This window comes from Cannabis sativa, chromosome X (genome assembly GCF_029168945.1).
Source record: "Cannabis sativa cultivar Pink pepper isolate KNU-18-1 chromosome X, ASM2916894v1, whole genome shotgun sequence".
Classification (NCBI taxonomy): Eukaryota; Viridiplantae; Streptophyta; class Magnoliopsida; order Rosales; family Cannabaceae; genus Cannabis; species Cannabis sativa.
This window is the reverse complement of record NC_083610.1, coordinates 75,697,674-75,724,096: the sequence shown is the minus strand read 5'-3', so window position 1 is coordinate 75,724,096 and position 26,423 is coordinate 75,697,674. Positions and strand designations below refer to the sequence as shown.

Below are 26,423 nucleotides of genomic sequence, written 5' to 3'. Positions count from 1 at the left end.
ATTAGCTGGATTAGTTATCCAGACTTCTAACATGCCCAAACACTGAAGTGGACAAATTAGTCTCTCTAATACAATCCTACGTACCAAACGAGCTTATTTGTGGATTGTGGTATCCACGAAAGGAAATGGAAATTTTTAAGAATAAAAGTTTTAACATCATTTTTAATTATTTAAAAAAAACATCATTTTTAATTTTTATTATATAACTCTTTAATAAAATTTTACTATCATAGCATTTAACAGAGACTTCATTTTTACTGAAAATATTATAATTCACTTTCTGTAATAACGGTTTACATTTTAGTTATAACAAATGTTATTTCACTCATTTTTTTTTAAAAAAAAAAAAAAAATTAAATAATCTACAGTATTAAAAAAATAGTTCAAATATTTAACAAATTTTGGACAACATCTGTCAACCTAAGTGCACAGGAGGCTTGGGTTTCAGGAGATTCGAAGATATGAACCGAGCTTTATTAGCAAAACTTGCTTGGAGCGTAGCTAATGGGGAAGAGAAGCCTTGGGTTATTTCTCTGCTTCAAAAGTACTGTAGGAATTAGAACTTCTGGGCAGTACAACAGAAAAATGGCGACTCTATTCTTTGGAAAAGTATTTTGGAAACCAGGAATATTGTGGCAAAGGGGTCCTGCAGTTTGATGTCTTCTGGGAGATCTGTGGACTTGTGGAACCAACCCTGGATTCCATGGATGCAATTCGGCGAATTCAGGGAACTCATGTCCAACTTACATTCCCAATTTCCTAGTTTTTCAAAGGTTTCAAACATCTCTTTGGGTAATGAGTGGAATGAAGACATAGTTATTAATGTGTTTGGGGAGGACTTGGGAAGGAAAATATTGGCGATTCCTAGACTTCTAACTTCTTCCTAGGACTGCATTATTTGGAAGAGTAATGGCAATGGTGTTTTCTCTGTAAAGAGCGCATATGTGCTGGATCAACAACACCGTTTCAATGAGACCCGAGAAATTTGGAGTTGGATTTGGAAACCGGGAATACATCCTCGGTTGGCGATGATGCTCTGGCGTGTACTATGTCAGTGTATCCCAACGAAAAATAAGCTGCCATTTCTGAATGATAAAGAATGCCTTCTTTGTGATGTAGAAGTGGAGTCTTGTGTCCACCTCTTTAAGGAGTGTCCCTTGGTCCGAGCAATTTGGTTCTCTTTTTCTATACCCTGCCATTCGATCCAGGTTCCAGGAAATGATATGCTTAGTTTTTTGGAGAACCTTATTGAAGGTTTGTCGGGTAAAGATGGTTGCATCCATTTTTTCTGAGATCTGGTATGTGAGAAATCAAAACAGGTTGAAAGGCAAGATAGAAGACAGCAAAGACATTCTTTTTCGAGTACAGAAAAAACACTGTGAATTTTCCCTCACTCACCAGGAGACTCACAGCTTAGTGCAGATTAATTGGAAGGATCTTCTGCCTTCTAATTTGGATTTCCCTAGGGTGTATATGATCACTGATGCATCATGGGATAGCAATATCTCTGGTCTAGCAGTTCTGTTGATTAACAGAATCAATGCAAAGTGGGAAGTAAAGTCGTGTAAGAAAGATGCGTTCTCTGCCATGGAAGCAGAAACCAAGGCGATTTTAATGGCTTTGCTCTGGGCAAAAGAAGAAGGAATTGAAGATATCACCATCTTTTCTGATGCACAGTTAGTAGTTAATGCTTTTAATAGCTCATTGTGTCCTCCGGATTGGAGGTTCAAGGATGTATCCCTTCGGATTTTAGAATTGTTTAAGTCTTTTTCCAGTTGTAGGTTAATTTACATGGATTCTTAATAAATGAGCAAAGTGATCAATCTTTCTTTTTAAACAATCATAAAGATAATCTTGTAACTTCTGTAGAAAAGATGCAGAGTTACGGATGCCACAATTTCACTATATATTATAGCTTTTGTAATCTTGGCTTAAAAAGATTAGTTTGACTTAGAACAGCAATTGATGAATCCATTTTACAACAACTGTGATTGAGAGAGAGAGAATGAGCAATTACACCATGTTGTAAAATTTCATTCCATTGAGAGAGAATGAGCAATTATGTGATAACAAAGAACAAACGGCATAATTTACATAACAGGTCCAAGGCTTTTGTGATAGAGCTCAACTGCTTCAAGTAAAACATTTTGTGCAGAAATAGAACGGAAGATCGAAGATGACTCAGTAAGGAATTGGCACACGAACAGATGGAGGCCCGGATTTCATGTCCTCGATGATAAGATTCAAGAGAGCCTGAGCAATTGAACCTTCTGCACCTGTAACAAAAGCAAAAGCTAGCTTTATGTTGTTTTGTATCAACTTTGATACTATATTTACAAGCAAATAAATCAATGTCATTGAATTTGAGTATATATACATAAGGAAGATGTTATGGGAATGTTTTGAATGTAGAGGAATTCTTACCATTACCAATGATCTGATCATCCCATTGTATCACAGGCAGAACAAGTATTCCACTGCCAATAAGCATCATTTCAGTTGAATTCTTCTTCCCCTCTTCTACACTTACATTGCCTACTCTTACTCCCCGAAGCTTTCCCTCACTAACTAGCCGTTCAGCAAGAGTCAAAATTCTATTAGCAGTGCAACCACTTAGAATTTTATCGAAATTAGGCATTAAAAGTTCATTCTGTTTAGTGACAAAAGCAACATTCATATTGGGACCTTCAGCAACGAACCCTTCGTTGTCCAACCAAATCCCCGCGAATGCACCTTGTTCTTCAGCCTCCATCTTCGAAAGAACATTCGGGAGGTAGTTTACGCTCTTTGTTGTTGCGAATTGTGGAGGCTTTATTGGAATTGAAGATGTTATTACCTTAATTCCCTTTGAATAAGAAGAAGGGGATTCATCTTGAAACACAACAGCATAAAATGTTGGTTGGTTGCAACCAGATGGAGACAACTGAAAATCGCCAGGTCCAACTGAGAGCCAATATTTTAAAGATCCATTTCTGCACTTTGAGGCACTAGCTGTCTGTATGAGTATTCTTCTTAATGTTTCCTTATCAAATGCAGGGGTGATTTTGGCCATACCTGCTGATCTTATTATACGGTTAACATGTTGATCCAACTCATACAGATATCTGCCATGTAAAAAAAAGGACACATAATGAAATCATTGAAAAAAAAAAATTGAACAACAGCTTGGAATTTGTGTGTCTTTGACTAAACTAACCCCTCCATTATGGCAGCAGTGTCAAAAACACCATGCCCTCTGTGGACCATGTGATCATCAATAGGGATGACCATAGCCGCAGGATCTGTTGTTATTCCACCAAAAATGCTGGAGTACATGGCCAAGAATTGTTGCTTCCCTTTATGGTTTTCCCGGTTGGCTTTCAACCTTTCAATTGCCTAAACAAGCAATTTTCAGAGAAATAACATCAGTGAAAAACTATAAAACCACACATATTTCCTTCAACTCCTCTCTCCAAAAATTGCCAAGATAAAAATGACCTTTTGTTTATGTTGATCATGTTTCTATTATGGTTTACATACATAAAAGTAAGGTTCAGAAAATTACATCTGAGCTAGTCAGAACTGGGATATCAAATGTTTGAATGCTTGAATTACCTGCCACAACAGTTGTCTTTTTGTGATATATAACAATGAAAATAAAACAAAATAATACCTTGTTATGTTTTCATTTTTGAATTGGATTTTCAACAAAATTATAATGAACCAAACAAAAAAAAAATGATGAGCTTGAGCTAGAAGCAGAAGTATGAAGAACCAAAATTATTTCTTACCAACCAAAGCTTCATTTTGATTAATGGAACTTGTAACAATCCTCCTCATCTGTTTAAACGACCTCCCATGTTGAGAAACCCCAAACCCAAATCCCAAAGAGGGGAAACCATGCGGAATCGCCTTAGAACAGTTCGAATGATTGGAGTTTGTTAAGAGTATTTTTGGGTTTTGGGAAATGGGTGTGATAAGAGATGAGAAGGAAGCCATGAAAGAAACCAGATGAAACTTTTCTTTTAAAAAATGCTTCTATTAGCTTTGATATCGTTGCCATTATAAATGCCATTAATAACTAATTAAAAAGAGATTCCTAAGGCATTTGGAACACTACAAAGAAAAAAAAACAAACGGAGTGACAAAATAACCCTCCTTCCCACTCCCAGGATGTACACTATTTGTCTTTTTGTGCTATGTAGTTATTAAAAGTAGTAACCTCAAAATAAAAATTAAAAGCACGTGTAGATATTCAATTATATATATCAATATCAATATATGAAAGAGGTGTTCAATGGATCATATTCCATGGATTTCGACCCAACTGATTTAATTTAAATATTTATTGGATGTTGAATTTTGTCATCTGATCCAATCTAATCGAATTAAGTCATCCGGTCCGATCCGATCCAATGAATGTATTGGATTGGATCGTTCCAACCATTAGATGCATTAACTGGTTTTCTATTGGATTGTATTGGATCTATGCAATCTATTTTAGTTACCATTGATTTCATTAAAAAAAATATCTATTCTATATAAAGTGTGCCTATATAACTGAAATTTTTAATTTATGAGAAATTCATGGTGATTTTTTATTTTTATTTAATAAAATAATAAAATATTATTTATATATAGTAAAATAATAATAAAATAAATTCCATTAATATTTGAACTGATATTTTTTTTTTATAAAACACGAGGGCAAAAAATAAAGTTAAAAAGAAAACAACTGATTTGATACGAAGAAGAATTGAAATCACTGATTTGATACGAGGCCTTCCAAACAGCTTTAGAGGCATCCACAATGTTATTAGGACATGGGGCAGCATCACACCCTCTTCTTGAATCACATTCATCCACAACCATTGCAGTCACACTCCTCCCATTACCATGTATGGTTATGTTCTGCAAACACCTCTGCCTGTTGTTGAACCATCCTATGGATAACGCCACCACCGGAGTTTCGTCTGAGTGAAACTTTTTGTCACACTCAGAGGGTCCTCCGCCATCTCCACCCTTTCCGAAACTGTTGATTGTCAAAACTGCTTTAGTGTGGCTATACACCGGGGGTGAGCACTCCTAAGTGGTATACAATTTGCCTCTTTTACAACACTCTGATTGATTTTCAGGGTTGCATTGTCCTGGAGGAGGTTTTTTCCCTCTTATTTTGCCACTGGGATTGCAGCTTTTAGCTTCGTTAATGCTCAATAAGTTGGGTGTGATAAGGATTAGGAGAAAACAGAGAATTGATGAAGAAGAATAGCTCTTCATCTTTTCAATGAGTTCTTTTTCTTGTACTAATTGATTTAGGGATTGGCTATACATATATAGATATAGAGACACATTGACTTTATTGTCTTTCCTTGGTTATTTTTTCTTAAAATTAACGTTGGTGACAGCGTGAGCTTTGTAGTTTGTATAATTTTAAATATATAATAAGAAAATTATCGGTATAGCTACATAATATGTACAAAGTTTATAAGGTCAATCACAAGAAAGGAATATAGTAAATGAGAATATTAATTATATATATCACTATCTAATCTTGTTCCTGTATTTTTATTATAATTTCTCTACCGTATATATAATAAACATAGGCAGCCGATTTTGTGCCCATATATGCAAAACACGGATTGGAATCCGTTGTACGGCAGGGGGCCCCACCGTACTTTTAAATGTTTTTTAATTTTTGAAATGTAAGTGGTAACCGGTTGTTGTAGGTGTGGTTACCGGTTGGGAGTTTATTTTTTTAATTAAAAAATAATTAGGTACGGAAAAAGTACAAAATGGTACTGTTTGTGTTAGTTAGAGTACAAAAAGGTACATCAGTCTTCACTGTTCCTGGCAGTTGATGGTACGAAAACACTGTAGGCAGTGGGTCCATGTTGTCGGATTAAGGCTATTTTGGTATTTTCCTTCATTCATAAGATCATATGTATTTGTGGGATGGTAATTAAGTACATTATATAGAGTACCGTGTACATTACTTATTTCTGCGTGATGTTTAGTAAAATTAGTGTACATAATATCACGTACCGAGTACAAAATTTCACGTACCGAGTACGTTCATTTACGTTTCGTAGTATATTGTTTAGAAATTTTTTTTTTAGTGATGAAATTATTTGTTGTTATACATTGAGTTTTTAGTTGGTGTAATTTTGTAATTGTAAATATTTCGTATATTAAAAATTACCAGAAAAATATATTTTTTCACCTTATAAGATTCAGTTTTTTTTCCTAGGTATAATTTAGTTGTTCGTCAATAATAATTTTGAGATTTGGTGAAGATGAGAGAATTACCTTAAACACAGCAAACATAACAAGAAGTATATAAATGTAGAATTTTTGAAGCAATAAGTAGAGTCATAAACGTTAAAACAGCAATGGCTAAAAGTAGCTAGTTATAAGAATGACCATAGTAAGACTCTTGTGTGGAGGAAGGCGGTTCCGGGAAATACGCGTTGGAGTGGTCATTGAATGAGTCGAATCTTTGGTTGATTGTTTGGAGGTTGTTGCCCCGAGATCCGGTGTTATGTTGACGATTTGGGCACCGTCGATAATCATGGTCTGATGAGCGACAAATGCGACAATGTCTTGAGTTTCTTGGGATCTGCTCCCCGTTTGGTCCTTCCCTTGTATTTCCCGTACCCTTTGTTCTCACAACTTCGGGGTCTTTAATAATGTTGGGGTTACTACGATATCTTCCAGGTTGTGGCGTCTCTCCTTCCGGATTGGAATTCAAGTCAAATTCTTCCTTGAACATTAGAGTTAGCCGTTCAAGCTCTTCCTTTGCACGGTTGTACGAGTCCTCTGATTTCGCTGCATAGAAAGTGAAGTTATAAGTCAGTGAACTGAGAGATCCAAACCTAGCCATCTCGTAAATGTCTTGTTGTGGTTGTCTTTGGCGGGTTAAAATGTAGGTGGAGATTTATCTTTGCGGATTTGCTCCATCGCTTCATGAGAAGAGAATTAGGTATTCTTCTCATGTTTAATCTTTTCATTGTAGCCCATAAATGTCTACAAGGGTACCCTTGACTTTCATAGAGCAAGCAACTACAGTGTAGTGCTCGTCGGCCTTCACAGTAATGAACTCGGTATTGGACGTCCGGATGCTTTGGAACTTTCCAATGGTGAATATACGCCACTCTCCTTCTTGCACTTGAGTTAGGACAAAATAGTTATTCTCTAAATCAAGCCGCTCAGCAACCTTGTGGTACATAGTTCTTGTGTAGAATTCAGCACATTGGTTGTAGTAAGTGGTCAAGCATGTAGGATTAGGTGGGTGAGGTCGAGTGCATCTACTTTTGAAGTCATTTGCAGTCTCGTTGTGTCTGATCTTTGAGACTGTCATATCTATGGTTGTTACAAATTCACGCAAGCAATAATTCTTCTCTAAAAAATTTTTTAGAGCGGAGTTGATGGATTCGCAACGTTGTGTGGTTCTCATTCCTGCAACGAATGAACCCCTTAAATACGTTTCTGCCCATTGTTGTCTTGACTCGAATGTTGTTTGACACCATTCATTATACGGTTAGTTGTTGGGTTTGGATGACGTCTAACCATCTTGCTTCAAATTCTTCCTCCTCGTAGTAGTTGTACATGAGATCCTTAAATGTTTTTAAGAAGATCGGATCTTTAACCTTTTTCGAAGCATTTGTATTGAGATGCCAAGCGCAGAGACGGTGCGTAACATCATGCATGTGTTCAACGATAGCCTGTTTCATGGCCGCATCTTGGTCAGTAACTACAACACTTGGCTTCTTATCTCCATGGCATTCTAGAAATTTTTGAAGTAGCCAAGAATATGATGGAAGCTACTCGTGGAGGAGGAGAGCAAATCCGAAGATGCATGTGTTGAAATGGTGGTTGACGCCAATGAGAACAGTGAGGGGCTTATTGTACTCATTCGTCATGTAGGTTGTGTCAAATCCTAGTACATCCCCAAAAGCTACATAGTCCACGCGTGAGTTTCCATACGCCGAGAATAAGTTAGCCAAGCGATTCTCGTCGTCAACACCGATAGACAACGAAGAAATTAGGATCCTTCTCTCGCGAGACAATCAAGAAATCCCGCAGCCCCTTCTGAGTCCGTCTCTATCTTCTCTTCTCGCTTCGCACCAGCAACCCTGTTGTACACATCTCGAAGTTGACATGGCATTTTCTCGTAACCTCCACTTTGCAAAGCAACATGAGACATTATGTTGGCAGTTTTAATTCCTACGGAGTTCATCGACCTAACTTGGGCAAGCAACCCATTGGAGACAACTCTATATGATCTCAAAAATTGTACCTCACTTGATGAAGCCAGCTCGTGATTGTGCATTGTGCTGAACTCTTTGCATTTCCAAGTGTTACACGGTTGTGTGAGTAAAATACGCAATGCTGCCTGACATCCGGTTCTAGTGACATCATGAGGTCTTTTTTTTCTTGGTGTGTCTGGTGATGCGATTTTTTTCGAACCCTGCGAACAACAAACCCACCTCCGCATTACAATGACCCCATGAGAACGTCGTACATCGTCTTTCCTTGTGCCGAAACCCATCCGTTTCGCATACATTTCGTAGAATGCTTCCCATTTTTCCAGTTTGTCGAGACTCTTGCCTAGCACGTCCTGTATCTCAATCTCATTCACTGGTTTTATGATGTTTAACTCTGCTGTGATGGTTTCCCATTCATAAGTGTGTTCGTCATTCATGTTGGCTTGTTATTGATTTGTAAGAATTGTAGATGAGGAGTAAGGTGTAGAGGGTGCTAAGGGGATTGAAATTAGATTTTGTGAGTTTAAAAGGCTGAGATAATAGGGTTGTGTGGAGTTGGTGATCACATTTAAAGTTGTTGGGCTGATATTAATGGGCCTCTTCAATATTACAATCTGAACTCAACTCCTCTCGTACGTCATAATAGTATAATAGTACAAATTGTTTTAATTTCATTCCACATGTAATTGTGAAATAAGGTTATTTGACGAAAAATTTGAAGGGTTGATGTTATTGAGTTGAAAGGTTTGGTGGTGGGATTTAAATAGATTGGGGTTATGTTAATGGGCCTTCACCTAAGTTTTTCAATGAGTTGAACCATATTCGTACGTCCGAAATAAAACATTGTACTTTTATTGTTTTTGAAAAAAAATATGTTAAGAAAAGAAGAAAATTTTAATAAATGGTTAGTTGTTCACATTTAAATCCATTGGGCTTATATTAATGGGCCTATACCAACATCTTTTAATGAATTCAACCATTCATGTACTTTACAAAGATAACGCAGTACTATTATGAAAACCCCATGCGTGTACACGTGTATTAAAGTGATGACTTTTTTTAGTAGAATGGGTAGTTTTACTGATTTATATATGTTGGGGATTTATTTATGTTGGGCTGATATTAATGGGCCCTTCACCTACATCTTCTTATAAGTTAAACCATCGTCGTACGTTAGAACGATGCGTAGGACATTAGGTTTTTTGGAAAAACGGGATTGATGAATAATGTTGACATTTGACCATACTACGTACGCCTACACGTGTATTTAATTGTGTAATTCAGAGATTTAAGCACCCCTCTTTTGACACATCACATTTGCCCAATGGAGTACATCCCAATGTAGTACAGCTAACTAAAAAACGTACTATAGGGTTATTCTCCACGACTTATATAAGACACTTGAGACGTTTTCCAATCCAGCATCAAGTTTATAGAGAAATTAATTTGTAACTTAGTTATTAGCATTACAATATATCAAGTATGAGTTCAGGTCTACACTGGGTTATTTTCAATGGACCAAATGAAGGTATCTATAGTACGTACGAAGATGCTGTAAGCAAAAACACTACTTCTGATGCGTCCATAAAAATAATTCGTTATGAATCTTTCATAGAAGCTTTTTCTGCTTTATGTCTACATGGAGAGACGGGAGAATGCTTCACCGGGCGAGAAAGTTAGAGAACTTTCTTTGTGTTAATGAGTTTCCCTGCATGTGGGATTCTGATGATGATAATGATGAAGAGGCTATCCTTAATTCTGTTTGCTCACTGTTTGATGAGGGTGAATGTTCTGGTGCAAATAAATCACCCGAACAGGACAATGTGAAAGATTCGACTGAGAAAGGTGAGGACCGAAATGGAGATGATATCGAAGTTGGGGACAAAGGAGGAGTGGATACTTCTCCCAGAAACAGTAAATGATGCACTGTGTTAGTGTCCAAGTTATGTTATTTTATATTTTAAGCTATAATGTTGTACGATCAGTATTTGTTATGAAATATGTACTTTGGTTTATTTTGGAGTATTAATGTCACTTTCCTCATTAATTAATTGTGGAAGTAAAAGTGAAGTGAATCATTGTGAAATCACAACTGCAAACAGAAAGCAAAAAAACTTAAAATAATATAGTAAAGTTACAAACAAGTAGATATATAATAGAAGTGCTTCAATCTCATTAAATGGCCTAACAAAAAGTTGATTCAACGGCCATATGAGATGAGTTGTAACAAAAGTACAGTATATATATATGAAAAATACCACGGCGAAACCGAACGGATGTTCAATCAAGTTCTATAACTTGAGGGAACTTCCTTTGAGACGGAGGGCTATTGTCTCTGAACGGGGACTTTGGTCGTGAAGGGCTTTCTCTTGGAGTAGTGCTTGGTGATTCTTGTTTCACATGAAGTGGGTAGTGGGGAATGGACACCTCGGTGTAGTCGAGAATGTCATCCATGATACCCTCTAATTTTTCTCTTGAAGTGTTGGCTTCTTGCATGGCGTGGGCTGAATGGTACAGATGTTCCGCGAGTTTGTATGACTCTTGCTTGGCCTCCGTGGCTCGTAAATGAGCCTTCTTTATAATTTTTTCGTGTTCGTGGAGAACAGACTCGAGCCTTGCACAGTTGGGACATCCTGACATGGACGCTGAACGGAGTCTTGGACTCCGTGACGGTGTACCTACGGGTCTTGTGGAAGAAAAAGGATGCAGTGGGGATTTTTGAGGACTTGTTTCAAAAGGGTTGAAGTTTTGGTAAGGGTCCATTTGATGTAGGTAACAGTAAAACGGGGTTTGATAAAAATGCTTAGTAAATAGACATAACCTTTACTTATATAGTGGGTTGGTGGGTTGATGTACACGTGATTGGGTTGATGTAATAATATTGGTTTTCTTTTTCCGAATTTAACCATTTAATAGTTAATAAATTTTGACAATGGTAATATTTACCCATTTATTAGTTAACCAATTTTAATAGAAGGAGAAGGTGAATCAAATCCCACAAACAAAATCTAAGCAATATCGGGAAAGTACTAAGTGATGTGACATGTTTATATTAAAAACAAATATACGTACGGTTTTATGATTTAAATAATAATTTCCAGAATTAAAGTAAAAATAAAATGCTTTTAAGTATTAGTACAGATGGAAGACATAATGAATGATGTGAATTGATTTATTATGTACCGTATAAAAATGTCACATCACCATCTTTAAATAATAAGTACATGGTTTGAAACATAAAAAATAGTGTTTTTATTTTTCAATCTAAAATTCAAAATAATACCCAAATTTTGTTTTTGAAAATATTTAACTAAATCAAGAATTTTTATGTAGACTCACCTTTTGAGTTTATAAAAACATAAAATTGTTTTCAAATCTTAAATAATAAGAGGAGTCACTCTGAATTTTTCTGGTTTTGTTTTTATTTTTTTTAAAATTGTTTAAAATAATGATAATATAAAACATACTTTGAAGTTTTTAAAAATTAAAAAATATTTGTTTGATGTAATTTTCTAAAAACAGAAATTATTTATTTATTCTTTCTTTTTTTCTTAGAAAATAAACTTCAATAAAAAAATTAATAAATATATTCATAAAAAAGAAATGCATTTTAAAAGTTTTTTCAATAATAATGAGATAAAGTAATTTGGAAAAAAAAAATTGATGAAATTAAACTCCGACAAATAACTTTTTGGTGTTCTCAAAATTTTATATTTTTTTTTATTTTTATTTTTTTTAAAAAAAAATCTTTTGAAAATATTGTCAAACACTTATAATTGTATTATTAAAAAAAAAAATTCAGTTGTTAAGAATAAAATTTATTTTTTAATTATAGTGCCAAAACACCATCTAAATAATTTGTCAAAATGAGTGTTTGCCTTCTTTTTTGTTAAATGTTGTATTAATTTAAATTTACTAGCCTAAATTTAAATAAGAACACAAAATGTTTCTAAATAAAATAATATATAAAAAAAAATCAATATTAATTGAACATAAAGATCAAATGTGAGGTCCCATGCACCATATGCATTAAAATTTAGAATTGTAAAATTAATTTTGAGAAAAAGAAAAAAAAAAAGAAATTGTATTATATGTATTAACATAAAATGTTATAATATATTGATATCAAATCATGGTGCTCTTAATTGTATTAATCCTAATTATTTTATTAGAAATAAAGTAACTATATGTAGGATGTTTGTCTATTTATAGAGATCAAAATATAAGGTACATAGAATAGAACATTCCCTACAATTATAATAAATAATAAAAACAAGTTTTTTTTTATAATATTTGGCACAATACTCGAAGAATTCACGTGACATGTATGACTTTTTTTTTTAATATTTTGGTCGGATCCCACAGAAGGAGTAATTATTTAATGAATACTTTGTCACCTAAATATTTAAATGTTATGGTAATAATAAGTACATGGTTTAAATGGTGAAATTTAAAAAGGTGATGTGACATCTACTCATTTCAGTAGTGAATAATTTATTAAAATTTGACATCATAATCGTTGTTGGTACTACTATCATAATTTATTAAATCTGACCTAATTGATTTGTCCAAATTTTAATAAGCAAAATGTCATATTAGTATATTAGAGCCCAACAAATATTAAATCTCCTTAAGTAATTACTGGTAGGTTTCGTGTTTTGAAATAGTATATTAATTAACTCAAATCAGGGAATCCCATGAGATCTGCATGTCAGAATGTAGTCAGTTTGATTTGATGTTACACTGTGAAATCGCTGACGTACGTTATTTAAAGTGTAGGAAATACTCCATTTAACGTCAGTGAGTACACTGTGGGACGTACATAGAAAATTAAATATTGATAAGACAACTATTGATTTTTTTAGTTAGTATCTACAAATTAAAGAGGAAATAGTCCATACTTGGTTAAGAAGATTACAATATTTGGACAATTTTTAAATAATTCCCAACAACTTAAAAACGTGGTCCTAAATAGGAAATGGTTCAAAATGTATTAAAATAAGTAATGTACGAATAAATATGTTCGAAATTATAGTTTACATTTGAAAAAAAATCTTATTATCTCATTAAATTCAAATATTGAGTAAACATAATTGCATCGTACTGTATTTTCGATTTAAGGTACTCTGCACGTATATTGATGTACGTTATTTTCAAACTTGAACTTATTGAGATATGGGAGATCCAGCTTCTGACGTACATTGAAATATGTTCCAAACATATTTTCATATAATTTATTTCTGTGACTGTTGAAAATTGATTTTAGGGTTGGAAAGACATACGTAGAAATACGTTATTAGAATAAAGAAATCTTTTATATATGCTAATTAATTTGTAGTAACCACATTACAATTTCTCACTTCTTGATTACAATAAAGTATTCAACATTACAATTTTCAAATAATAAAAGTGAACAACCAACTAATGGATTAACATTTGGATTAACCCAACAAAATGGATTAATTTTTGTCTTTTCTTAATAAAAACTCCTACAGTACATATGATGTGACATATATATTTAAAACTCACCCAAGTACGGTTTTATAATAAAATAATAATTTTACCTAAAAATGTAAAAACGCTGACATTTGCCTCCCGCGTATCATTTTGTTCGAGAGTATGGCGCACCGTTGTGTCAAATATGATAGATAACACTCATCCCTCGGTGGCCTTATTGGAGGTTTAGGTTCGGTTGGATGGCATATTTGGGTGCCCGTATTGGAAGTTGTTCGGGCCACCCTACTCCACCCATCCGAAACCTTCGTCAACGTTTCCTGAATATACATATACCACATACATAAAATTTTTAAGAAACAATTCGTAATAATATAATTTTTAAAAAAATAGACGTAAATAGTTGAGTTATTACCGAAATTTCTAATGAGATGATTGATTGAATTGCTGAAATTCCCTTGATGCACCTACAACACACGGTTGTAGTGCATACCAATCCTTTTGTTTACACATCTTCACTTCGGTGCAACAACAATACATAATTTACTTTTTTTTTTTTTATATATTATCCCTATACATACGTCTACAGATAGGGAGTGAGTTTTCTAGGAAAGAAAACAATACTAAATTGAGAGGTGAAGGAGTAAAGAGAGGTAGAGGGGTATATATAGTACTTGTGGATGTGATTGTTGAGTGTAGTCTTGTCAAATATTACAAAATAATAATTAATATAACCCTAGGTACGGCTAAAGGTGGTATAACCCCAAGACAAATTTGATTTTGTCAATCCCTTGAAAAACGTAATTTAAACAAACCCAACCCCCTATTAACTTTTCCTTGGAAGACGTAATTCCAACCAACGAAATTATCGATTTTGTTGTGGTTTGGTTGATTGTGGTTAGAAAAAATTTCTCTTTTATTATTATTATTATTAAAAAACTGAAATAATGAGCTATTCACATATTCTCACTTTAATAATTTTAAAATATATTAATTCAGTGCTTGTACGTTTTTTTTTTTTTTTGCCAATTACTTTTTTATTTATTATTTGTATATGACTCATGACATATATAGTAAAAATATATTTTTTTTAATAATAATAATAAACTTGTCAAACATTCTCTTTTTTTTTAATTTTTTTTTAAAATATTTTAGTCTTTTTCTTTTTTTTTTATATATTTTGTTAATAAATAAAGAATATTTAAATTTAAATAAAATTTAATGTATGAAAACAAGTTACTACTTTTAAATTTTTTATATTTGAAATTAGAAAATTAAATAAAAAATAAACTTATTTTTATAAAACTATTTTAATAAGTTACATTTAAAACATTATATGAGTTACATTTTAAAAAAAAAAAAAAGTAACTTCAGGGTATCTTAAATAATATAATAACATAATATAGCTTAAAAATATAAAAAAGTAACAAAAAAATACTTTTAATATTATTCTTCATTTTATGTTTCTCACATATTAAAATGAGTACATACTGTTACGAATACAATAGTAGTTTGAGACAACAAGTGACTGTAGTAATAAAGTCTGGAGAATAGTGACTCTGGTACGCTTCATGATGACTGGACTACATACTGTGCCACAACGGGCCCGTAAACACCGCAAGTCACATTGTGAGTCGTACGAATGGTTGAGTGTCACTCAGTACAACTCGAGGTCGAACTGGATTCGGTGAGTTCAATGGGAGAGTAGTGATTCCGGTACCCCAAAGCGAACTGGACTACATACTGTGCCACAACGGGCCCGTAAACACCGCAAGTCACATTGTGAGTCGTACCAATGGTTGAGTGTCACTCAGTACAACCCGAGGTCGAACTGGATTCGGTGAGTTCGTTGGGAGAGTAGTGATTCCGGTACCCCAAAGCGAACTGGACTACATACTGTGCCACAACGGGCCCGTAAACACCGCAAGTCACATTGTGAGTCGTACGAATGGTTGAGTGTCACTCAGTACAACCCGAGGTCGAACTGGATTCGGTGAGTTTGTTGGGAGAGTAGTGATTCCGGTACCCCAAAGCTAACTTGAGTACATATGGTGTGTCACCGGGCCCGTAAACACCGCAAGTCACATTGTGAGTCGTACGAATGATTGAGTGTCACTCAGTACAACCCGAGGTCGAACTGGATTCGCTGAGTTCGTTGGGAGAGTAGTGATTCCGGTACCCCAAAGCGAACTGGACTACATACTGTGCCACAACGGGCCTGTAAACACCGCAAGTCACATTGTGAGTCGTACGAATGGTTGAGTGTCACTCAGTACAACCCGAGGTCGAACTGGATTCGGTGAGTTTGTTGGGAGAGTAGTGATTCCGGTACCCCAAAGCTAACTTCAGTACATATGGTGTGTCACCGGGCCCGTAAACACCGCAAGTCACATTGTGAGTCGTACGAATGATTGAGTGTCACTCAGTACAACCCGAGGTCGAACTGGATTCGGTGAGTTCGTTGGGAGAGTAGTGATTCCGGTACCCCAAAGCGAACTGGACTACATACTGTGCCACAACGGGCCCGTAAACACCGCAAGTCACATTGTGAGTCGTACGAATGGTTGAGTGTCACTCAGTACAACCCGAGGTCGAACTGGATTCGGTGAGTTTGTTGGGAGAGTAGTGATTCCGGTACCCCAAAGCTAACTTCGCACATATGGTGTGTCACCGGCCCGTAAACACCGCAAGTCACATTGTGAGTCGTACGAATGATTGAGTGTCACTCAGTACAACCCGAGGTCGAACTGGATTCGGTGAGTTCGTTGGGAGAGTAGTGATTCCGGTACCCCAAAGCGAACTGGACTACATGCGTGCCACAACGGGCCCGTAAACACCGCAAGTCACATTGTGAGTCGTACGAATGGTTGAGTGTCACTCAGTACAACCCGAGGTCGAACTGGATTCGGTGAGTTTGTTGGGAGAGTAGTGATTCCGGTACCCCAAAGCTAACTTCAGTACATATGGTGTGTCACCGGGCCCGTAAACACCGCAAGTCACATTGTGAGTCGTACGAATGATTGAGTGTCACTCAGTACAACCCGAGGTCGAACTGGATTCGGTGAGTTCGTTGGGAGAGTAGTGATTCCGGTACCCCAAAGCGAACTGGACTACATACTGTGCCACAACGGGCCAGTAAACACCGCAAGTCACATTGTGAGTCGTACGAATGGTTGAGTGTCACTCAGTATAACCCGAGGTCGAACTGGATTCGGTGAGTTTGTTGGGAGAGTAGTGATTCCGGTACCCCAAAGCTAACTTGAGTACATATGGTGTGTCACCGGGCCCGTAAACACCGCAAGTCACATTGTGAGTCGTACGAATGATTGAGTGTCACTCAGTACAACCCGAGGTCGAACTGGATTCGGTGAGTTCGTTGGGAGAGTAGTGATTCCGGTACCCCAAAGTGAACTGGACTACATATTGTGCCACAACGGGCCCGTAAACACCGCAAGTCACATTGTGAGTCGTACGAATGGTTGAGTGTCACTCAGTACAACCCGAGGTCGAACTGGATTCGGTGAGTTTGTTGGGAGAGTAGTGATTCCGGTACCCCAAAGCTAACTTCAGTACATATGGTGTGTCACCGGGCCCGTAAACACCGCAAGTCACATTGTGAGTCGTACGAATGATTGAGTGTCACTCAGTACAACCCGAGGTCGAACTGGATTCGGTGAGTTCGTTGGGAGAGTAGTGATTCCGGTACCCCAAAGCGAACTGGACTACATACTGTGCCACAACGGGCCCGTAAACACCGCAAGTCACATTGTGAGTCGTACGAATGGTTGAGTGTCACTCAGTACAACCCGAGGTCGAACTGGATTCGGTGAGTTTGTTGGGAGAGTAGTGATTCCGGTACCCCAACACTTGACCCCGTATAAATGATATTTCAGCTTATGTTCGTTTGGAGAGTATGGACTCCGGTATGGTCAACATTTATAATAATTAACATACATGTTGTCATATGATTAAAAGAAATAAACATACAAATTGCAAACTCAATTAATACAGAAAAAGTATTGCATAGTCTGTTTATTAATTTTGGCCAACATGTGTATTTGGACATAACATAAAATATAAGAAAGTTCATACAATTCCATTAAACCAAACTAAACCTAAATTTTGTATATGTGGTTTATTCATGTGGGGAGAAATATTTATGTGTTGTACTTTTAACTGTTCATAGAGTTAACATAAAATATTATTTTAATTTGATTGGACTGCTTGTGATTGACACTACTTTTTTGTATATAAGTATAGTGCACCAAAGACTTTGAAGCAAATATTTGAGAGGCAGCACGAAATATGCTCCCCAATTTTAATATACTTTCTAACGTTTTCAAAGAAATTCGGTTTCCCCCCTAAATTTATTTTCACAACCTATTTCCACCATAAGGTCGACGGAAACACTCCTTTTCAAGCCTCACTAACACCCTAATTTGGTTTGTTAAAAAAAAAACATGGTGGCTGGTTCTGGAGAGGACCCCTACGGGTTCGAGAGGGATTTCCCTTCATGGAAAAATTCACTTGGGGGACACCCCCATTGCTACTGTGGTGATCTAGCTTATGTTTGGACTTCTAGCAGTAGAGCAAATCCGGGTCGTCGCTTCTTTGGATGTCCGCACTATGTAAGACTTCGAACGCCTTAATAATATTTTAAACTAGGCTTTGTAAATATGGTGATGTACTTATTTTAAATTCAGGAGAACAACGAAAGTCGAGGATGTGATTACTTTTGTTGGATCGATCAAGCTCATCCTAAAAAACCTGCAGACACTACTCTCGGTTTGCGAAACCAAGTAAGGAGTTTGGAGAAAGAGAAGATGCACCATGAAAACATTATTAAAAAATTATATTTCATTATATTTATTTGCCTCTTCATCATTTGCCAACTTTTATTTCGTTAGAGATATTGTATGTGGTATGATGTTTATTTTATGTTTTTTAAGGACGTAATTCAAAGGAAAGGTAGGCATTTAAGTTGGTTCTATTAAAAATTTCTTAATTACTATTTCGTCATTGATTGTGAATGTCAATATGTGCGTAGTACAGTAATTAATCTAGTGTGAAATACTAGGATTTAAAGATAAATATCGGTAATTTTCACAATATAATCCAAAAAGTGTCATAATAACTTAGTCAATATTGTTGTGTTTCACTAATTTGCATTTTAAAAATACTTCAACTTTTTTTTTCAAAGTTTAATGTTTAATAGATTGCTACCATTTTCAAACGTTGATGTTCAATACATTGCATTTTTGAAAAACAGTAACCTTTATTTATTTTGGTAGCTTTTAATTGCATTATTTAGAAATGGTGAAATTGTGTGAACGCCAGAGTTATTATGTCTCATTACTGTACTGTACTTTAACTATGTGTTTAATGTTGAATAGATTGGTACCATTGTTTATAATTTTTAATATGTTGGAGGTATCCATATAATTGTTGTAAAGGTTGATGTTCTATACACTGCATTTTTGGAAAACAGTTTTTTATAGCCTTTAATTACATTATTTAGAAGTGGTAAAATTGTTACAAAGGAAATTGTGTGACAGAGTTATTATTTCTCATAATTGTACTGTACTTACTCTTTTTGATCCAAATTTATGTCCAAGGCCAGAATTAATGCCTTCGTACATAAGTGTAGGTATTTTTATTATTTTGGACATAATTGGAGTAAAATTGGTCAATTTCATTTTGAAAATAATGTACTTCACTATCCAAAACCTAACAAGATGCGGCAAAATATAACAACAGTAATAATATTCACAATAATAATGGGAAAGTACATAAGTATAAGTATTTTTATTATTTTGGCTATGGACATCATTGGACTAAAACAGATAGTGCGAAAAAGAATGTAAAATTGGTTAGTTTCATTTTCAGAATAATGTACTTCACATATTGTTATGGTAAAAAAAAATCCAAAACCTAATAGTAATGGCAAAGTATAACAACCGAAATAATATTCACAATAATAGTAATAATGACCATACAATAATAATAATCAGTTCCACCAAATTCTAAAAACTACCACAAGTCTTACCCTATAGTAAATTATAAAATCACCAACATTAGTGCAATTCCAAATCACCTAACAGTAGTATGATGCAAGTATATAACATGACTGACTAAATATAATTTACGACCTAAAACCTAACTTTTGTAACCATTGTACTGAACATAGTAAATATATACATAAAGTAACTTTTGTAACCATTGTAATATACTACTTGTTACTTATGGCCAGCCTTTTAGAATGACGTGTTTTCGGGGACTTGCTCTTGCCAGTCCACATGTTTTCGGACCTGGCCTTCGCTGTGCTGAATCGGGGGTCTCGAGGAGACCTTGATGGACTACGTAATGGTATAGTTGTAGATGTTGATGGAAGAACTTTGGTTTTGCTCAATCCAAATTGCTTCTTAACTCCCTCCATCACAGCATGTTTAGCCTTGTTACTCTCGTGGGTGACAATTTTCCCAACACAATCCAGTCTGGCTTCAATAGGATCAAACTGCATTGTACATTAGGAAACCAATTCAGTAATACACATGACAACCAAATCCATAGAAACAAATCCATCAAAAAATAGATTGACAACTTAATTTTCACAATATAAACAGTTAGTTAACTGGATGAAAACTTAAACTAAAGAAATCAACATTACATTACCTCTTCCAATATTTCATTTTCCTCGAACAGTGATTCCATGTACTTCATTACAAACATTCCACAATCGTGGCCATTTTGTTGTTGTGGGTAGTCCTTGCTTGAAGAAATAATTACAAACTCGCTGAAATTCAGGTCTCCTGGCTTGACAGGGGCAAACAATTGGTCCAAAGTCTGGAGCTGCAAAAAAATTAAAACAATCACATTTGAGATTAGTGCAATTACACTAATAAAACGGCAAACCGTGTACACACGTGCATACCATCTCTACGCAGGTGCTCCGACGTGACCTCTTATGCATTGCGGAAGACAACGAGTCCCTAATTTCCACTGTTGTATTAACCATGCTCACATTCGCCGCAAACCAGTGCGGAGCACTATCGGTATCCAGTAGGGGTACCACCATCTGCGACAAAGTAAAACAAACAACGTCATTGGAAAATTGAACTACACACATTTGATTCAACACAAAAGTTTCAAGAAAATGCAAATTACAGTGTGACATAAACTCAAATCTGCATCGTAATAAAGAGTGGACCACTCTTGCTCCTTCGCCATCCTCTCCACAGTCATCGTTCTTCCAAGTAACTTGCTCTGCACAATAAGCACACATAATAGATTACATTTTAAATAAAAACATAGATTTAACAGAGTTTACAGCACAAATACAAAAGATTCATGTCCACTTTTAAATATCAAATTTCATACCGAAATTCCGGTGGGCATAAACCAAGTTCTCTTACTTCCAATGCCGTTGCGCTTCTTCTCTCGAAAATTCATGATTTGAGCAAAGCAATCAATGACCTGACATTTACACAAACAATATCTGTTATGTTGTCATTCATACAATTTGTAAATGGCATTAACTAAAATAATGAACTACAAATTTCAAAGCACCCAAATGCCAACTTCTACGTACCTTTGTTTGATATATCGGTCTCCGGTTTCATGCATTTGAAATACCTCCGCTCGACCTCAACCTTCCCAAAATGGGCTAACACTTCACTGAAATACCAAACAAATAATCAACAACGAAACGAATGTACTAATATCAACTACGTACACAGTAATCATGACACATGAGATTACCTCGGATCATTGGCGCTAGAGAAAATGTAACGGAACAACTCGTACTGTTGATTTGAGTAACCCTTCTTCACAGTGAACGGACCAATCACCTTCCCTCCAGATTCTTTGAATCTTTCGAACGCAAAGATCATCAAAATCCTCCTTCACTGTCTGCTCAACTTCCTCTTTTACAATAGCGGGGAGATCTTCTCCCCAAAAGTTCATAACCTCAAACGAATCATCAGAAACAACCACCTTAGTTGGAACAACGACCTTCTCTTCTGATAGATTAAGTGAAGGGACACTCTCTACATCATCAACATCCTCTTCCAATTGATCTTCGTCCCTTCACCATCCTTTTCCTCGACACCCACGTCATCCTTCTTCTCGGTCTCCCCGTTGAACGAAAGCGAGCGGCCGAACTTTGCTCGTCTCGGGTATCTCCAACACTTCTTTCATAGTCCCCTTCCCAAGGTAAGTGGAGAGTACCTTCGATGTGCTCTTTTGCGCTGCTCACCTTCAAATCAAGCCGGAAGACCTCATCTTTCAACTCACACACAGCTTTGTATATTGCGTCATTTGTGGGTTGCCCAACCGCAATGACGGATTCAAAACTTGGCAGTAACACATACGTGTTAGTCAACTTCACCTGCTTAGTACACCAAAAAAACTAGTTAGCATATCTCTCAAATAAAATTCTAACGCATTAGAAAATTGAAGTACTAAATGTACCTTTCCACTTGTGTGACCACCCTGGTCTCGAATCCACTTGTACACTGACTTGCAGTGTTTTGTGGTCCAAAAGTCAATTGGAGCCACGATTCGGTCCACGTGAGTAGCGATCCGATCTACGTGCGTCAAATATACAAGCTGCCACCAAACAAAAGTGCATACATATATTACCACACCAGTACACGAGAGAATAAAATTACTACCATCACAATAATTCAAAAACTTACCTGTAAAAATATCGTGCAACCGGAGACATTTTTGGTGTTCTTCGTCTTGTACCGGTGTAGAGAGCTCATTAGATATCGATATCCGGCAGTCGCCCAATTCTTCTTCTTAATTGACCTTATGTCAACTAAAGAATGCATGTAGCTAGTGCTGACCTCGGTACCATTCTTCTAAGAAAGAACACGGTTCCAATACGGACAAGGAGAAACTTAATGAGAAACGGGTAGTCAACGCCATTTGGTTTCCCTGAGCTCATTCTCCAGCAAAGTCAGGGAATACCTATAGTCCTTGGCCTTGAAGAGGACGTCAAACTCAACCAGGTCACGCTCACTTTCGGTTGCCACGGGTTCTCCGCCATCCCGTATTCCCATGACATCCTCAAACAGCTTGGAGGATAGTTGGATTGTTCTTCCAAATATCTCCAGTCGAGAAGTGGTTGGATCCACGTGATCGATCAGCCAACTAACTATCTTAGCGTCTATGTACGGGGCATCCTCCCTTAAAAATGTTGAGAAACCGGCATTTCTCACCATTTCTTTTTGAGCCTCGTTGAGCAGTGGGACTATTCTCCCCAAACGCTCGAATGAGCAACGACCAGAAACTTGAACGTCCCCCACACCTTCGTTGTTGTCAATCCCTGGCTCAGCAGATAATGTCTCCTTCACCTTCTTCCCTTTCCCTCTACCACCAACCTTGGAGGGGGAAGCCTCGACTTCGTATGCAGCCCAATTGTCAATCTCTTCATCGCTAAGAAGCTTGAATTGCTCCTTAAAACTACGAAGCACCTGCAATATTAAGACTCGATTATTAACAAAAGTACGCTAAATCAAAGATAAAAAATAAAAGATCCATAACACAGTCCAAGTCACTCACATCTGCTTTAGGTTTCTCTTTGTGTGCATCAGCATAAGCATAGAAATTGGCTTGGCTGCATCAATTAAATAAAGGAATGGAATTATAAATATTATTTTCAAAACCAAAAAATATTACCACTAAAATAACTGCCACAAATAACTCACTAGTACTTCGGCCAAGCTTCCTTCGGATCCTTCTTCTTTATCTCTCGTTGCATCCTTTTTGTCTGCAGCCCCCCTCTTCCGTTTAAATACCATTTTATAAACCTATTATACAAGACAAAATAACTTAAATTAACAAACATTCAAAACACTAAAATATTGGAAGACAAAGACTTTGAATAATTCATGCAATCGTCTAACATTTCAGTGTATTCATGACATCCCGACACTTAATTTCCTATATGTGTACAATAACAGGTAAGCATCTCTTCCTATATAACATACTATCATTATATGTACTATAGTCTATTTGTTAAATGTACTATATGGAAATCGTTAAGTACAATGTACCAATATGCCTAAATAATGGATTCTGTAACTTGTTAGTCTCCCTTCGCAACAAGTAAGCATATTTTCCTTACATAATATACTATTACAATAACATCACAGTAAAGTCAGTTATACAGTATTCACTTTTAACATACAATGATGCCAACATATGTAACATAAAATTTAGAAAAAATTATTGACCTTCTCAATTAAATCTTGGAACTCTAGATCTTGAGGTTCTTAGAGCCTCAATTAAGCATGAAGTTTGCCAATGGTCAAAAAGATTACAACAATTTCTAATTTTTTGGAAAAGAGACAAAAAGGTTCACATGTCCACGGGTGACCTCCTCCCAAATATATTGAGACCTCTCACTCATGGTGGAGGAAATCCGTGGACACAAAACACCAACAAAGTACAGTACCAAACTTATGCAAAATGCAGTAAAGGCACAAAAAAAAGAAGAAGCATAATTAGTACAGAAAACTTCCCCATTCTCTACAAAGATCTAAGAAAGAAAGTTGTCAAAGTATTTTGTTTTATAAATACAAGTAGCAACCTAGAATTTGATCCTCTCAAGCCACTAAACTGAATTCGAATCACATCTTTCTTACAAGTTGTAAAATATAGTTTCTTGTATGGCCAAAGGATTATACAAAATTTGTAATTGAAAAAGGACAAGCATTTACTAAGGATTTTTGTATGGCCCAAAAGATTATACAAAATTTGTGTTTATAGGCAATGCGAAGGTCAATTGAAGGTGTTTAGGAGTTTGATCTGTACACTCATGAAAAAAGAAAAAAATAATTGACAAGGAACTGTAAGACCAGGAACTGGATTACAATACCCTCAAGTATGCACATTAAGCTTTGATGGGGTTGCAAAAATTTTAAACAGATACTTTTTTTCAGTTATTGTTATCCGAATTTTTAATAGTATTCCTAATTTATGTGTGTTAAGTTTTTAGTTCAATACACAACTTGTTTTGTTTGATACAAATTGTTTGGTTTCATAATATCTCCTATTTATATTAATCTCCTACTTCTATTACGATCTTTAAATTGTATGACATTATGCTCGTTATCAATAAAGTTGTCATTGCAATGAGTATAGTGCCTCTAAAATCGGTACCATACTTACCAATATTTGATGATTTCATATTTTATCCCAAAAACAACAAATAAAGCCAAATCATTTCCACAATCATAAGATCACTAAAAGACCATCCAGCCTAATATTATAGAACTCATGCATTATTTTTTTGTCATATTGCTCAAAAAATCTCCATTTATCCAATTCCCAAATATTTAAAATCCAACTGAATCAACTAACACATTCCAAAAATACATACATCAAAATACCCAAATCAAAACCCCTAAATTATAGTACAATGCAACTAATTCAATTTAAACAATGCAACTCTTTATTGCAACAAACTCAATCAAAATACCAAATCACATATTCATAAATAACTAAAACAAAAAACTCATAACACACAGTACATTCCACACTAAGAACCACAACACATGCACGGGGGGAGACAGAGAAAGAAATGCAAACTCCCTTAAACACAGAACCATAGACAGAGAGATAGAGAGAGAGAGAGAGACAAAGAAATACCTCGACAAAGATATGCAAACTCCCTTCACCACCTCAACCTCCACACCTGAGACAAAATGAAACTATTAAGTACACGAAAATGGAAAAACACCACATTCCCTTCAAAAATATATTTTTTTTAAATCAATAAGAAAATGTATGTAAAGTAGAACGGAGTAATGTATAACTTACCGTCGACACCCCCCTCTAACAACTCCAACAATGGCACTTCGAGTAATGTACACCACAGTCACCACAATGTACAATATGGGTTTTACTACCTCAAACGAAAATATAAAATGGAAAAACAAAATGGAAAATGAAAAGAAAATGGAAGAGGAAGAACTTTGCCCTAGCAGAGACGAAAATGGAAAAACGAATGATAAATAAAACAATAAAAGAAAATGAAAGTGAAGAAGTGGAGGAGTGGAGGAGTACGACGGTTGATTAGACTTGATTGATGGATGGATGTCACTTTTCACTTTTCCATTTTTAATAAATTTAAATTTCAAAAAAAGTAACCGGTAGCCATTTTTTCATACCTAATTACCCCTACATGAACCCCTACATGAACCCCAACCGTTGGATCAAATTAACTACCCATCCGACGGTTACAGTACATCACGGATTGAAATCCGTGTCCGTACAGTAACGGGACGAAATCCGGTCCCAATAAACATATTTCAGAATCTTATTCACATGAATGAGTAAAGCTTGATATACGGTGGCAGATTCAGAATCTTCAAATATGTGTTAAAATTCTTGATTTATGAAAAATTATTGGGTCACTTTTTTATTTTATTTTAATAAAAAATAATTTTATTCTAGGATATTTTATTATAATAATAAAAATATATTTTCAAATTTTGATATTGCCAATATTGCGAGCCATGAAAGCTTTCCCTGGTTGAAAATTTAATATATGCGAAGGACTCACTCGAGAATCAGAGCATGCAAACACCAAAAACTGTTCATGTAATCAATTCAGATTAAGTAAATATATAGATAGATCAACAAAAATAAATATGTATGTAACATTTGTTTTATTTGCATTGGTACCTTTGGATGTTGAGTTACGGAAAGTTCATC

At 35.6% G+C, this 26,423-nt stretch overlaps 3 protein-coding genes and 1 pseudogene across 4 annotated transcripts; all 4 read right to left on the bottom strand.

Moving 5' to 3' along the window:
* Window positions 1-1,889: 1,889 nt before the first annotated feature.
* LOC115697820 (D-amino-acid transaminase, chloroplastic) lies at window positions 1,890-4,144 on the bottom strand. Of its 2 annotated transcripts, XM_030624958.2 has the most exons (5): window positions 3,771-4,144; window positions 3,545-3,594; window positions 3,197-3,375; window positions 2,425-3,104; window positions 1,890-2,276 (listed from the first exon to the last, which is right to left on the bottom strand). In XM_030624958.2, the coding sequence occupies exons 1-5, from the start codon at window positions 3,976-3,978 to the stop codon at window positions 2,182-2,184; spliced, it is 1,212 nt and encodes a 403-aa protein (XP_030480818.1). In that variant the 5' UTR covers window positions 3,979-4,144; the 3' UTR covers window positions 1,890-2,181. The 2 variants fall into 2 exon arrangements, with proteins under 2 accessions (XP_030480818.1, XP_030480826.1); XM_030624966.2 differs by lacking the exon at window positions 3,545-3,594 and having other exon boundaries at window positions 3,771-4,039.
* A 507-nt stretch (window positions 4,145-4,651) lies between these two features.
* On the bottom strand, window positions 4,652-5,431 carry LOC115695258 (kiwellin-1-like; annotated as a pseudogene).
* Window positions 5,432-7,508: 2,077 nt separating this feature from the next.
* LOC133032363 (protein FAR1-RELATED SEQUENCE 5-like) lies at window positions 7,509-8,680 on the bottom strand. The gene is made up of 2 exons (XM_061106283.1): window positions 8,104-8,680; window positions 7,509-7,762 (listed from the first exon to the last, which is right to left on the bottom strand). Exons 1-2 carry the CDS (start codon window positions 8,678-8,680, stop codon window positions 7,509-7,511), a joined length of 831 nt encoding a protein of 276 aa, XP_060962266.1.
* Window positions 8,681-19,556: 10,876 nt separating this feature from the next.
* LOC133032574 (uncharacterized) lies at window positions 19,557-21,074 on the bottom strand. Its single transcript, XM_061106565.1, has 3 exons — window positions 20,629-21,074; window positions 20,370-20,546; window positions 19,557-20,211 (listed from the first exon to the last, which is right to left on the bottom strand). Exons 1-3 carry the CDS (start codon window positions 20,977-20,979, stop codon window positions 19,927-19,929), a joined length of 813 nt encoding a protein of 270 aa, XP_060962548.1. The 5' UTR covers window positions 20,980-21,074; the 3' UTR covers window positions 19,557-19,926.
* Between the last annotated feature and the right edge of the window lie 5,349 nt (window positions 21,075-26,423).

Bases quoted from the DNA above. Each gene is read 5' to 3' on its own strand.
- LOC133032574 (XM_061106565.1), bottom strand. From the start codon at position 20,979: ATGTGTGCTTATTGTGCAGAGCAAGTTACTTGGAAGAACGATGACTGT. The intron at 20,547-20,628 runs GTATGCACGTGT...ATTTTTTTGCAG, and splicing joins GGAGCACCTGCGTAGAGATG to CTCCAGACTTTGGACCAATT. The intron at 20,212-20,369 runs GTAATGTAATGT...TGTACAATGCAG, and splicing joins AAAATGAAATATTGGAAGAG to TTTGATCCTATTGAAGCCAG.
- LOC115697820 (XM_030624958.2), bottom strand. From the start codon at position 3,978: ATGGCTTCCTTCTCATCTCTTATCACACCCATTTCCCAAAACCCAAAA. The intron at 3,105-3,196 runs GTTAGTTTAGTC...TTTACATGGCAG, and splicing joins ACTGCTGCCATAATGGAGGG to ATATCTGTATGAGTTGGATC. The intron at 2,277-2,424 runs GTAAGAATTCCT...CTTTTGTTACAG, and splicing joins TGATCAGATCATTGGTAATG to GTGCAGAAGGTTCAATTGCT.
- LOC133032363 (XM_061106283.1), bottom strand. From the start codon at position 8,680: ATGAATGACGAACACACTTATGAATGGGAAACCATCACAGCAGAGTTA. The intron at 7,763-8,103 runs GTGCGAAGCGAG...AAAAATTTCTAG, and splicing joins TGTGTACAACAGGGTTGCTG to AATGCCATGGAGATAAGAAG.